The 13,016-nt window shown below is 45.7% G+C and overlaps 1 protein-coding gene across 1 annotated transcript in view; it reads right to left on the bottom strand.

Moving 5' to 3' along the window:
- The window catches only part of LOC148505498 (otoancorin-like), an 80,336-nt gene that overhangs the window by 37,724 nt on the left and 29,596 nt on the right, over positions 1 to 13,016 (bottom strand). Inside the window, exons 8-11 of the mRNA XM_088448118.1 lie at positions 5,847 to 5,971; positions 2,102 to 2,228; positions 892 to 1,107; positions 634 to 801 (exon numbers count right to left, since the gene is read on the bottom strand). Coding sequence (XP_088304244.1) covers positions 634 to 801; positions 892 to 1,107; positions 2,102 to 2,228; positions 5,847 to 5,971 — 636 coding nt within the window. The remainder of the gene's footprint in view (positions 1 to 633; positions 802 to 891; positions 1,108 to 2,101; positions 2,229 to 5,846; positions 5,972 to 13,016) is intronic.

Here is a 13,016-nt window from a genome sequence, read left to right as displayed (position 1 = left end):
TACTTACCACCAGCATTACTACTACCACTACTACTACTACCACCACTACTGCTACTACTACTCCTGCTACTACTACTACCACCACCACTATTATTACTATTACTGCTACCACCACTACTACTACTACCACCACTACCTCCATTGCTACTACTACCACCACCACCACTACTACTATTACTACTACTGCTACCACCACTACTACTACCAGCAACACCAGCACCACTACTACTACCACTACCTACCACCACCACCATTACTACTACCACCACCACCACAACCGCTACGACTACTACCACCCCCACCACTACTATTATTACTACTACTGCTACCACCACTACTACTACAACCACCACTACTACTACTACCACCACTTCCTCCATTGCTACTACTACTACCACCACCACTACTACTACAACCACTGCTACTACCACTACTGTTACTACCACCACTACTACTACTACTATTACTATTAATACCACCACCGCTACTACCACTACTGCTACTACCTTTACTATTACTACTACTACTACTACTACTACTACTACTACCACCACCACCACCACTACTATTGTATGATGAGTTATAATAGAGGAGGAATTTGCCAGTATTACCAGGCAGGTGGTAGAATATTACCTTCTGGATAAAGCTCTGCTGCAGTACGAAAGGGGCTTGTTCCATGTAAGTAGTAAAGCTTCTGCTAGAAGCCAGTTCCTCAATGTTTGTCGCTGTGAGCTGATCCATTGCAGAAGTCTGTACACCAACAATCAGGTTGCCTAGCTTATGCAAATTGTCCATATTCACCTACAAGAACCCCACACATACAGTACATTATTCCAGACATTTGAACTGTCACCTTCAACTATTGTCTGTAAATCGATCTATCAGTGTTACCTGAAAACCACTTTCCATTATTTTTGCGACTATGACAGATGCCTGTGTGCTGCTCCAGCCATCAACAGCCGCCAAGATGGGCAGACTCTCCTGCAAAACAATCCCGCTGATGCTTTGCAATATCATGGACGTTGGCAGCCCAACGGCGAGAGACCCAAGTGATGTAATAAACTCAGATGATATGTTTGTCATAGAGGAGAGAAGCCCAGACAGCACCTGTAAAATAGACATTATGGTGGAGATGTATCAAGCCTTGGTGGTTGTTGCGGGGGGGAATGTGGCAAGCCTTGGAGATTGATAAAGTGGAGTAGTTGCCAATAGCAACTGATCAGCTTCTAACTCTCCTTTCAAAGACTGCTAAATAAATGACAGCAGTTGATTGGTTGCTTTGGGCAAATACTTAATACAGGTGTTTGTGTTTCTCTGTCTTTCCTATGTATTCCAATAAATGCTTTAATTACAAGTACGGGGCAGGACACCTAATGGACTTTGGAAGAGATGTACTAAGCCTTGTGCCGGGCTTGTCATTTAAATCGCCCACCCAGTTGAGCTGTCAGTGACCGCCGGGTCCCTGCAGCATATGTACGAGCGATCACCCGGTCGCCCGTACCCATCATGAGATGACTGATATATCTTTCAGATATATCAGTCATCTGCTGTGCTGCACAGCAGATAGAATATGTATGTGTACGATGTCATTCACGGATATATGCATCGTACACACACGGCGATGCACTATTGCTATATCGCCTGTTCAATGGAACGGCCAATATATCTATCAATGTGTACCCAGCTTAATGCTGGGTGCACACAATGCGATATATAGTTCGTACAATGGAGGAACAATGCATCGGTTCGTGTGTACACACGATATATCTATGAATTACTTTGGTCACATATATAGTGTGTCGGCTGTGTAGCACGGCAGATGCAATCTATCTTGCAGATATATTGTGCGCATCTGCCGGTTTCTACGGGCAACTGACCCTTACTGCAGGAACCGCAGACACTGACATCACAACTGAGTGGGCCACTTTAAATGCCCGTCCAGTTGTGATGTCTGACTAGACATTTCGAGTGGCCGATTGGCAAGTGCGTATAGCTTACAAAATCTGCCGCTCAGTCTACGGGGCCGGTGGAATGGCCGCTGGGTTGCTTAAGTGTGTAGCCTACATAAAATGAAATAAATAGTAATAAAAAACAAACTTACATCTGCATCCAGGGGTGTGCTTGCACTGTTGCAATTTTGCAATAGATCCAGGATAGCCGCAGCCTGACTCCCAGCTATGTTTATGTTTACGTAACTAATAGCGTAGCAGAGAATATTTTGAGGAATTCTGCAGAGAATTAAAGCAACATTGTTATAAATATAACTGTAATAGGCCACAATAGGCTATTCATTATATTAGGAAAAGGGCATAGATTTTATTATATAGTTTCCAACCTTGTTTCTGTCACCTAAACTGTGAAATATAAACGTCCTTTTAAGAATTTAAACCACATTGGTAAAATTTTTCATAAAAATAGGTACAGTACTTGGAAAAAAAAAATACTGTCATTTGTGTGTAAGGGGTCTATGTACTAAGCCTTGGAGAGAGAGTAGATGGAGATGAAGTACCAACCAATCAGCTCCTAACTTATTTTTTTAAACACAGGCTCTATAGTGACAGGAGCTGCTTGGTTGGCACTTTGGGCCTGATTCAGAGCCGTTCGCAATTTGCGGTCGTTCGTTCAAAAACAAGGGGTGGCTATTCAAATGATCCGTTCGCAAATTGCAGTCTGTTCACACCTCTAAGTCTAAACGAGCGAGCAAAACATACGCTCGTTTATTTGTTAAAAACGCCCCCTGGCCGCTCGCACCATACGTCATGTCCGCTATTTATTAGATTAATCGAGTACATCGACCAGCGTATGAACTGCTCGCTATTCTTGTGGTTGGTTTTTGCTACCACAATCTTGCGAGCAGTTCTGGCTATAAAATAACCCAGTGACGTGGTCAATGACGCTGCTGTATTAATTATGCACACCCATAAAACGCCCGTTTTGACCTTTAAGCACGCCTGCGTTCGGATCTCCACTCCCCATTTTCAAGCACCTTCCCCTGTTACCACCCACATACGCCTCATTCTGTCACTCAAAATAGCAGGCATTCGCTATATTGCGAGCACATGAATTTCGGCCGCACTGACTGGTTCGCGCATGCGTATAACGATCCGTACGCATGCGCAGATGTGCGAACATCGCTCGGAACGAGCGTACTGCCGCTAGCGAGTGGCTCTGAATGAGGGCCTTTATCTCTGTCCAAGGCTTAGTACATAGTGGTCTATGTACCAAGCTTTGGAAAGACCAATCAGCTCCTAACTGTCATTTTACAAGTTGTGTTTAAAAATTTAACACTACAAGGCTTAGTAGATAGACCCCATAGACCTTAAAGTCTCATAAGGAATATAAATCTAAAGTGAGACATGATATAACACCACAGGTTGTGTAAACGATGCTTTAGGGCAAATGAGTGCATGACATGTCGTCCTTAACTCTTCAATAGAGCTGGAAGCCCTATCAAAGAGCTTTATTGTGGGGAGATTTATCAAATGTTGTAAAAAGTCAAAGGGGGTGTTGCCCAAAGCAACCAATCAGATTCTAGCTATCATTTTATAGAATCTGATTGTTTGCTAAAGGTAACTCCTCCACGTATCCTCTTTCAAAGGTTTCCTCAAAACATTGATGTACAGTACAGTATGATTCTCCACAAAGGTGCTTTTCCTGGTTACAAATCCACATGAATGTGAGTGAGAGAATGTAAAAAAATACAAAAATATGAAATAGCATAGCCTGTATACATTAAATCACAAATATCAATGTTTCTATTTCATAATGTGTGTAGGCAGGGTCGGGGCAATGCGGTAGGCAGCAAGGAGGTGCCAGGCTAAAGAGGCACCATTGCCGTTTTCTCCATTTTCCGGGTGCCTGCTGAGATTTTGTTACCAGCGGAGACCCGGCGGCTCCTTCCCTGCAGCCAGAGGCTGGTTCCTGCAGTGGATGTAGGGAGAGAAGGGTCAGGAGCAGGGCTTAAGGTAAGTACAGTGTTATGTGTCTGTGTGGCATAATGCCTAAGGAGCACTACTACTGTGGGCATTGTATAAGGGGCACTACTACTGTGGGCATTATATGTAAGGGGCACTACTACTGTAATAATTGTGTAGGGGGTACTACTATGGGCATTGTGTAGGAATGCTACTACTGTGGGCATTGTATAAGGGGCACTATTAATTATGGATACTATGTGTAAGGGGCACTACTACTGTGGGCATTGTGTAAGGGGCACTGCTGTGGGAATTGCATAAGGGGCACTACTACTGTGGGCATTGTATAAGGGGCACTACTACTGTGGGCATTGTATAAGGGGCACTACTACTATGGACATTATGTATAAGGGGCACTACTTCTGTGGGCATTATGTGTAAGAGGCACTACAACTGTGGGCATCATGTGTATAAGGGGCACTACAGTGGGCATTGTGTATAAGGGGCACTTCTGTAGACATTATGTATAAGGGGCACTACTGTGTGGCATTATGTGTATAAGGGGCACTACTGTGGGAATTATGTGTATAAGGGGCACTACTATGGACATTATGTGAATAAGAGGCACTACTGTGTGTCACAATGTGAATAAGGGACACTATTATGTGATGTAATGTGAATCAAGGGCACTATGTGCTGTGTAATTTGAATAAGATTGTGCTACTGTGTGGCGTAATTTGAATTGTGGGTACTATCGTGCGACCACGCCCTTTCCTTGTGAGGCCACACCCCTGTTTTTGCTGCGCTCACTGTCCCTTTATAAAAAATAAGAGGGTATAGATTTCTAGTTTGCAGGGGGGCGTCCAACACCCTAGCACCGGCCCTGTTTGTAGGAGAAAAATCCCTTTATGTTTGAAGAGGAGTAGAAAGTTGCCCAGCTCCCTTAGGAAATCTCACAATTAAAACCTTTCATATGAGCTCGGCACATACATATGGTCAGCAAACTTGGACTTCTCCTTTCCTGATAGTGGATTAGATGTTTTTGTGTAAAGAGATTTCTAAGGGAGCGTGGCAAATTTTCTATTCCTCTTGAAACCCAAAGGGATTTCTCTCCGACACACACTATTAAATAGAAAGCAGTCACACTGGTGTTTGCGTGTGATTTAATCTATACAGGCTATGCAACAGTATGTCATGTTTTTGTATTTTTTACATTTTATCTGACTTAAATTAATGTGATCTTGTAACCAGGAAAAGCACCTTTGTATCATACATAATGTTTCGAGAATTCAAGTAAGGTGAAGCTTTTTTTATTATTTCACAGGCTGCTATTTCTGATTTATTCCACACCAATAGCACCTAATCTTTTTTATATACTGTATATATTCAGACTCGTTGAATAAATCTCCCCATTAGTCCTCCAGCACCTACGGCTACTTAGTGGGAGGGGGCCCTAGTGGATGAGAAGGAGTGCTCATTTGCTGAACAGAAGGGTCATGTTTGGGATCATAATTAGTCCAAAAGTAGCAAATCCCTTTACAGGTTAAGGGGCCCATTTATCAATATGGACTGGAAAAAAAAGATTCTGTAAAAATAGAAAATAAAAATAGAAAGCTAAAACGGTAATGTATATATATATTTTTTTTATATATTTAACAAAGTAAAAAACCCTCTTTATTACATTAATAAATCATTTGTTCCATCACCGTCTTTCACTATCACCATCTTAATATGGTGATAGGGATCGGAGAACAGTGTCGTCACTTGTTTAAAAGGTGATAGCAAAGCATGGGGAAGCTACTGTACCACCGGTGACAGTCTTTGATACATAGAAAAAATTATTAATCACTGACTTAATCTGCCCTCTTGTATATATTAGATAACAAGTTAGTATAGACCTGAACTAAAGCTACGTCTGTGAAAAATACTTACAGCTCAATCGGAAAATCAGGATTCTGTAGAGCTAGTAACTGTGCATAATATATCTTCAGGTCTTCTCTAAGGTTTAACTTTGCTATGAAATTCAAAGTTTCAGTGTTCACCGAAAATATTTGTAGCTATTGAGGAGAAAATAAAACAATAATTCAATGGCTAGTAAAAAATTGTCACAAGAAGCTTAACCGTTTGTGTATGACTTGTGGCTCTATCTATCTATCTATCTATCTATCTATCTATCTATCTATCTATCTATCTATCTATCTATCTCTAGACAGGCTAGGATTTATTTCTGTTTTGTTGCACATAAAAATAAGCACACCACTCCAGAGTGTTTGGTACAAATAGGCACAGCTATTTTTATTTGTAAAGGTAAAATCTGTATATATTTATAACATAAAGGACATTATTACATATTCGGATGTGAGAAACAAAGGCCAAACAAATTGGCTATCCTTGAAGTGTGGTGTATTTCGATGCTCTGGCTGCATTAATTGTAGGTTTTTACTAACGGGTGACCACTTTCTGGACCCAAGGACCAAGAAATCCTATAAGATTAAATATCGCTTGACTTGTGAGAGCAATGTCCTTGTGAACGAATATATATCGGCAAAACCATTCGTATGCTGAAGGAAAGGATGGCACTTCACCGTTCCTCAATAAAAAAAGCATTTATAAAAGTGAATGGGAATACTCCACCTGTTGCAAAGCTTTTTGTAGAGATGGGACATAGGCCCTCATTCAGAGGCGGTCGCAAAATGCGAGCGGTCGCTCTGAATGAGGGCGGCCGCTTGGGTTTTGAAGTGCGGCCTCCTGGTCGCTAGCTAAGCTGTGGGTTACCACCCACAGCTTTAGCGACCAACCAGGTTGATGGACGCCATGGTCAAGACCATCGCGACCATTGAGGCTTGCGACGAGACCCTAAGGTTGGGTCTCGGCAACCGCAAGCCCCAGGGAGCTTCCTGCTCTGATCGAGCAGGAAGCTCCCCACTGACATCACTGCTGATGTCAGTGCGGCCGCCCACAAAACGGCAGGCGTTCATTAAGGAACGCCTCCGTTTGTGAAACCACCCCGCTGCCACGCCTACAAAACGGGGCAAGCTGTCGATCAACATCGACAGCCGCCCCTTTTGTAGTGAGCTCCGGAGCGAGAGAATTTCTCTCTCGCTCCGGGGCTTGTGCACGCGCAGTGCAGCCGCTGCGTGTGCGCAGGGCCTAAACATCGACCCGCTTGCGAGTGCTCAGCGCTTGCGAGCGGGTCTGAATGAGGTCCATAGTCCCTTGGATTTTATGGTTATGCCAATTGATTATATTCCACCATTTAAATGAGGGGGTGACCGCAACAAATGACTATTACAACGTGAAAGTAGATGGATTTATGATCTCCAATCAGTTTCCCCTATAGGCTTGAATGAAGAATTAAATCTAGAAAGCTTCCTTTAGACACCAGTTTTTGAAATGCATTGATATTACTCTGGTTAATGTATCTTTGTAAATAACGTTATATATATATATATATATATATATATATACTGTATATATATATATATATATATATACTGTATATATATATACTGTATATATATTGTGATAGGATCACTGGTAAAGTGGTCTGTGGCAGGTACATTTGTCCCAGATTCCTGTCTTATGTGTTCTAAACCCCCAGGAGAAAGTCTGCAGTGTAGCAGGCTTGAGTCTCGGCTTTTTGAAAAGCTGGTTTGGGACCTGGGGGTTGTGGGTGAGAGGACAGGGAGGGCTCCACCCACGGCCACTCCAGGTTTTGGGCCTTGCAGCCTGGTAACAGGCTTAGGGTTTCCACCTGAGAGTGGCCAATATAAGCCTAGTGTGTTTAGGGCTGAGTGTCTCAACTGGGAGAGCAGGCAGGGAGTTTGCTCAGAGACACTTGAAAACCTATTTGTAAGTGCTGTGCTGTGCCTTTGTTGCTGGCGAGGGCATTAGGTCCTGCCAGGTTCTGGTAGTGAGGGAAGTCACTTGTGAAGTTAGTGCCCCGACAGGGCTAGGATTTATGTTTGTTTTCTTTATGTTATTTCTGACATTGTACAATAAAGACTGGCGCCGACCAGCTTGTACCCGAATCCAGTCTGGCGTACTGTTTCCCAGCTGCTGTGTGTGAAAGGAAGGAGTCCTCTACCCAGGAGAGGGACCCCCCTAACCTAACTGTGTCACAATATGGTGGAGAATGCGGGCACCCACACACACTGAAGTTGCAGCGAGAGGAAAACTTTCCGTTAAAAAATTAAAGGGACAGACACCCAATTTGTGAGTGTGGAAATAACACTGTGTCCTTGGAGTCCCATAGAGGAGGCGTCAGCCAATGCTCAGAGAGGCAAGGTTCAGCTTCCAACCTACACCCCAGGACAAAATGGAGGACATTATTAAGGCCTTGCTCCAAGCTACAGCAGCTCAGCAGGAGACAAACAAACTTCAGCAGGAATCTACCAGAGCTCAGCAGGAGACGAACAAACTTCAGCAGGAATCTACCTGGGCTCAGCAGGAATCCACCAGGGTGCAACTGTTGGCCTTGGAGACAGCCCAGAGGCAACAACAGGTCGCCATCGGGGAAACCCGCCAGGCCTTAGCGGAAAACAGCCAGGCATTAGCGGAAAACAGCCAGGCCATAAAAGAGGTGGTACAGCACCTGGTCGCCCGGGCCAGAGATGTTACTACTGGTCCTCCCACCACCACTCACTCCATACGAGCCAGTCACTTCCTCCAAAAGATGACTTCGGGCGATGATGTGGAGGCCTACCTCACCGCATTTGAAAGAACGGCCGAAAGGGAAAGTTGGCCCAAGGAGCAGTGGGCAAGTCTGGTGGCACCTTTTCTGTCTGGGGAGTCACAAAAGGCCTATTTCGACTTATGCCTGGCTGATGCCAAGGACTATAAAAAACTAAAACAGGAGATCCTAACTCGCTTGGGAGTCACCACCTTTGTTCGTCCCCAACGGGTCCACCGCTGGGAGTTCCATATGGACAAGCCTCCACGTTCACAGATGCATGACCTCGTCCATCTGTCCTCAAAATGGCTACAGCCCGAGATGCTGACGGGACCACAGATCGTGGAAAGGGTCGTGATGGACCGGTACCTGTGATCATTACCTGTGACTCTGCGCAAGTGGGTGAGCCATGCAGACCCTAAGTCCGCAGACCAGTTGGTCGAGCTGGTGGAGAGGTACGTGGCGGCTGAAGAGCTGATGGGTATGCCCCACCGAGCCCCGATGGCGCATCGGCGAACTCCCACAGACACTGGTAAGACTGTTCCAGGGGAGAAGGGTGCTGGGCGGTGGAATGTACCTAAGACTGAGGGTGCAGAACCTGGAGACAGGCCTGCCAGGCCAGGAAGGTTCTTGCCCCATAAACGACTAGACATTAATATGACTCAGTGTTTCCGATGTGGTGGCTTCGGCCATATTGCCGCTAATTGTTCACTTACAACTGAACCTATGCAATGTGATACTGCTCATGTCTTTAGCAGGCTGGGTATACTAACTGACCAGGGTACACCGTTTATGTCAAAAGTCATGAAAGAGTTATGCCGCCTGTTCAAAATCGAACAGTTAAGAACTTCGGTTTATCACCCCCAAACCGATGGGCTGGTCGAGAGGTTTAACAAGACGTTAAAACACATGCTTAGGAAAGTGGTCGACAAGGATGGTAGGGATTGGGATTACTTATTGCCGTATTTATTGTTGGCCATAAGAGAAGTTCCCCAGTCCTCCATCGGGTTTTCACCCTTCGACTTGTTGTATGGGAGACACCCAAGGTGGTTACTAGACATTGCCAAAGAGACATGGAAGGGGCAGTCTAGTCCTTACAAAACGGTGATTGAGTATGTTTCTCAAATGCAGGAGAGAATTGCTGCGGTAGTGCCGATAGTGAGAGAGCACCTGGAACAGGCTCAACAGGCACAGCAGAGGGTATACAACCGCAATGCTCGGTTACGCAGCTTTGCTCCTGGGGACAGAGTGTTAGTGTTGGTTCCCACTGTGGAAAATAAAATTTTGGCTAAATGGCAAGGGCCCTTTGAAATCTTAGAAAGAGTGGGGCAGGTCAATTACAAAGTTTACCAGCCGGGGAAAAGAAAGCCGGAACAGATATACCATATAAATCTGTTAAAGCCCTGGAAAGATAGAACGGTACTGTCGGCCGTCCGAGCCCCTCCAGTAAATCCAGGGCCCTTAGTTCCCGAAGTGACAGTGGCAAAAACCCTGTCGGCAATTCAACAACAAGAGGTCAAGGAGTTTCTGATCAGAAATAGGGTGCTGTTCTCTGCCGTACCTGGGAAAACCTCGGTCATTAAACATGACATCATCACTGACCCAGGGGTAAAAGTTAATCTAAAGCCCTATAGGTTACCAGAAGCACAAAGAGAATCGGTGTCGAAAGAAATTAAAAATATGCTAGAGTTAGGGGTTATTGAAGAATCACATAGTGAATGGTCAAGCCCCATTGTGTTGATTCCAAAGCCCGACGGGAGTGTGCGTTTCTGCAATGACTTCCGAAAGTTGAACAGTGTTTCAAAATTCGATGCCTACCCGATGCCAAGAGTGGATGAACTGATTGAGAGACTAGGGACGGCAAGGTATTTAACCACTCTTGACCTAACCAAAGGGTATTGGCAAGTACCGTTAACCGAGAGCGCCAAACAAAAGACAGCTTTTTCAGCGCCAGAGGGCTTGTTTCAGTACAAGATGTTGCCCTTCGGGCTACATGGGGCACCTGCTACCTTCCAAAGAATGATTGACAAGATTCTAAGGCCCCATAGACGGTATGCGGCTGCTTATCTGGATGACGTGGTCATTCATAGTCCTGATTGGCAGTCTCACTTACCCAGGGTACAAGCAGTGTTGGACTCCATCTATAAGGCAGGTTTGACAGCCAACCCAAAAAAGTGTTGTCTAGGCATGGAGGAAGTAAAATATCTGGGATACACCATTGGCAGAGGCCTGATAAAGCCTCAGCTCAATAAAGTTGATGCCATACAAAACTGGCCACGGCCTCTGAATAAGAAGCAGGTGAGAGCCTTCTTGGGAATTAAGGGGTACTACAGGAGGTTTATACCCAACTTTGCCACCATGGCAGTCCCACTGACTGACCTGACCAAAGGCAAACAAAAAGTCATGGTAGAATGGAGTCCTGAGGCAGAGAAAGCTTTTCAGGAGTTGAAAGTAGCGTTGTGTTCCCAACCAGTCCTGATGACTCCTAATTTTGAAAGGGAATTCATAGTACAAACCGATGCATCAGAAGTAGGTATAGGAGCGGTCCTGTCCCAGAACAAGGAGGGTGAGGAACACCCTATTTTCTATCTTAGCAGAAAGTTGAATGTACATGAGAGAAACTATGCCACAGTGGAGAAGGAGGCGTTGGCCATAAAGTGGGCGTTAGAGGCTCTCAGGTACTACTTGGTTGGAAGAAAGTTCAAATTGATCACTGACCATGCCCCTTTGAAGTGGATGTCCGAAAATAAGGACAGTAATGCGAGAATTACGAGATGATTCTTGGTGTTACAAACTTTTAAATTTGCAGTGGAACACAGGCCAGGAAGCCAGCTGGCCAATGCAGACGCGTTGTCATGCGTTCATTGTTTGGGGGCTTCAGTTGTTCCGCCCCACAGGTCGAAACAAAGGGGGGGGATATGTGATAGGATCACTGGTAAAGTGGTCTGTGGCAGGTACATTTGTCCCAGATTCCTGTCTTATGTGTTCTAAACCCCCTGGAGAAAGTCTGCAGTGTAGCAGGCTTGAGTCTCGGCTTTTTGAAAAGCCGGTTTGGGACCTGGGGGTTGTGGGTGAGAGGAGAGGGAGGGCTCCACCCACGGCCACTCCAGGTTTTGGGCCTTGCAGCCTGGTAACAGGCTTGTTAGGGTTTCCACCTGAGAGTGGCCAATATAAGCCTAGTGTGTTTAGGGCTGAGTGTCTCACCTGGGAGAGCAGGCAGGGAGTTTGCTCAGAGACACTTGAAAACCTATTTATAAGTGCTGTGCTGTGCCTTTGTTGCTGGCGAGGGCATTAGGCCCTGCCAGGTTCTTGTAGTGAGGGAAGTCACTTGTGAAGTTAGTGCCCCGACAGGGCTAGGATTTATGTTTGTTTTCTTTATGTTATTTCTGACATTGTACAATAAAGACTGGCGCCGACCAGCTTGTACCCGAATCCAGTCTGGCGTACTGTTTCCCAGCTGCTGTGTGTGAAAGGAAGGAGTCCTCTACCCAGGAGAGGGACCCCCTAACCTGACTTAGAGGTGAGCCGGAGAAACCGTGTGTGAGGAAGAGACGATGCCGGACTTTGGTGGCTATTGTTTTCAGGTGAGTGCACGGGGATTGGTGTGTGTTAATTGGGAGTGGAGGTGACAAGTGACTGGACGGGTATTTGAATCCCAACTGGATTCAGTAATATAACGCTGCCCCTGGAAGAAGCACCGAGAGGTGAGCACCGAAATGGCTGTCGGGTGTTTTGCTGCCGGACCTCTGCCACAGATCCTCTCATCATGATTATTATCTGACAATAATTACTCTGACTCTCTAAAGGGCATATACAATTGGGCGCGAGGTTTAGCGAGGTAAAAACCTTGCGTCCCTCGTGCCCAATTTAGAAATACTGCGGGTATGCGCGCTCTCGATACCTGTGGTATTCAATTCCAAAAACACTGGTCGCTGAGTTTTCAGTTGTGAAAACCCCGCGGCGTGTAATTTACTTAAAAAAAATAAATCACTTACCTTGCCGGGGGTCTCCAGTGGTCTCCGCGGCTTCCGGTGGCCTCCCCTATCTCTTCTTACTGGAGAGGGGGCTGCTGGGAGTCACAGGGGCTCCTGGGAGGCTCCAGGGGCTGGTGGGAGGGGCAAGGGCTGCTGGGAGACGTAGTTCTCCCAGTGCCCATTCCGGGGGGCCACACAAACACTGCGGGGGCACACTGACAGTGGGACACACACATATACACACACACACACTCATACACACTTACATACACCACACACACTGACATACTCACCACTGCTGCAGAAGAGCTGGCTCCCGACGCTGGATGAAGAAGACTGCGCTGCAGGAGGTAAGCAATTAAGGACTAATTAAGCTAATTGGATACTTCCAATTGCTTAATTAGTTCTCAGGGGGGGTGCCGCGGGGGTGTCAGAGCAAGTCTCGGTGATTTTACC

Source organism: Taudactylus pleione, unplaced genomic scaffold, assembly GCF_031769625.1.
Source record: "Taudactylus pleione unplaced genomic scaffold, aTauple2 ptg000451l, whole genome shotgun sequence".
Lineage (NCBI taxonomy): Eukaryota > Metazoa > Chordata > Amphibia > Anura > Myobatrachidae > Taudactylus > Taudactylus pleione.
The sequence above is the reverse complement of the archived record's forward strand: the minus strand, read 5'-3'. Positions and strand labels throughout refer to the sequence as shown.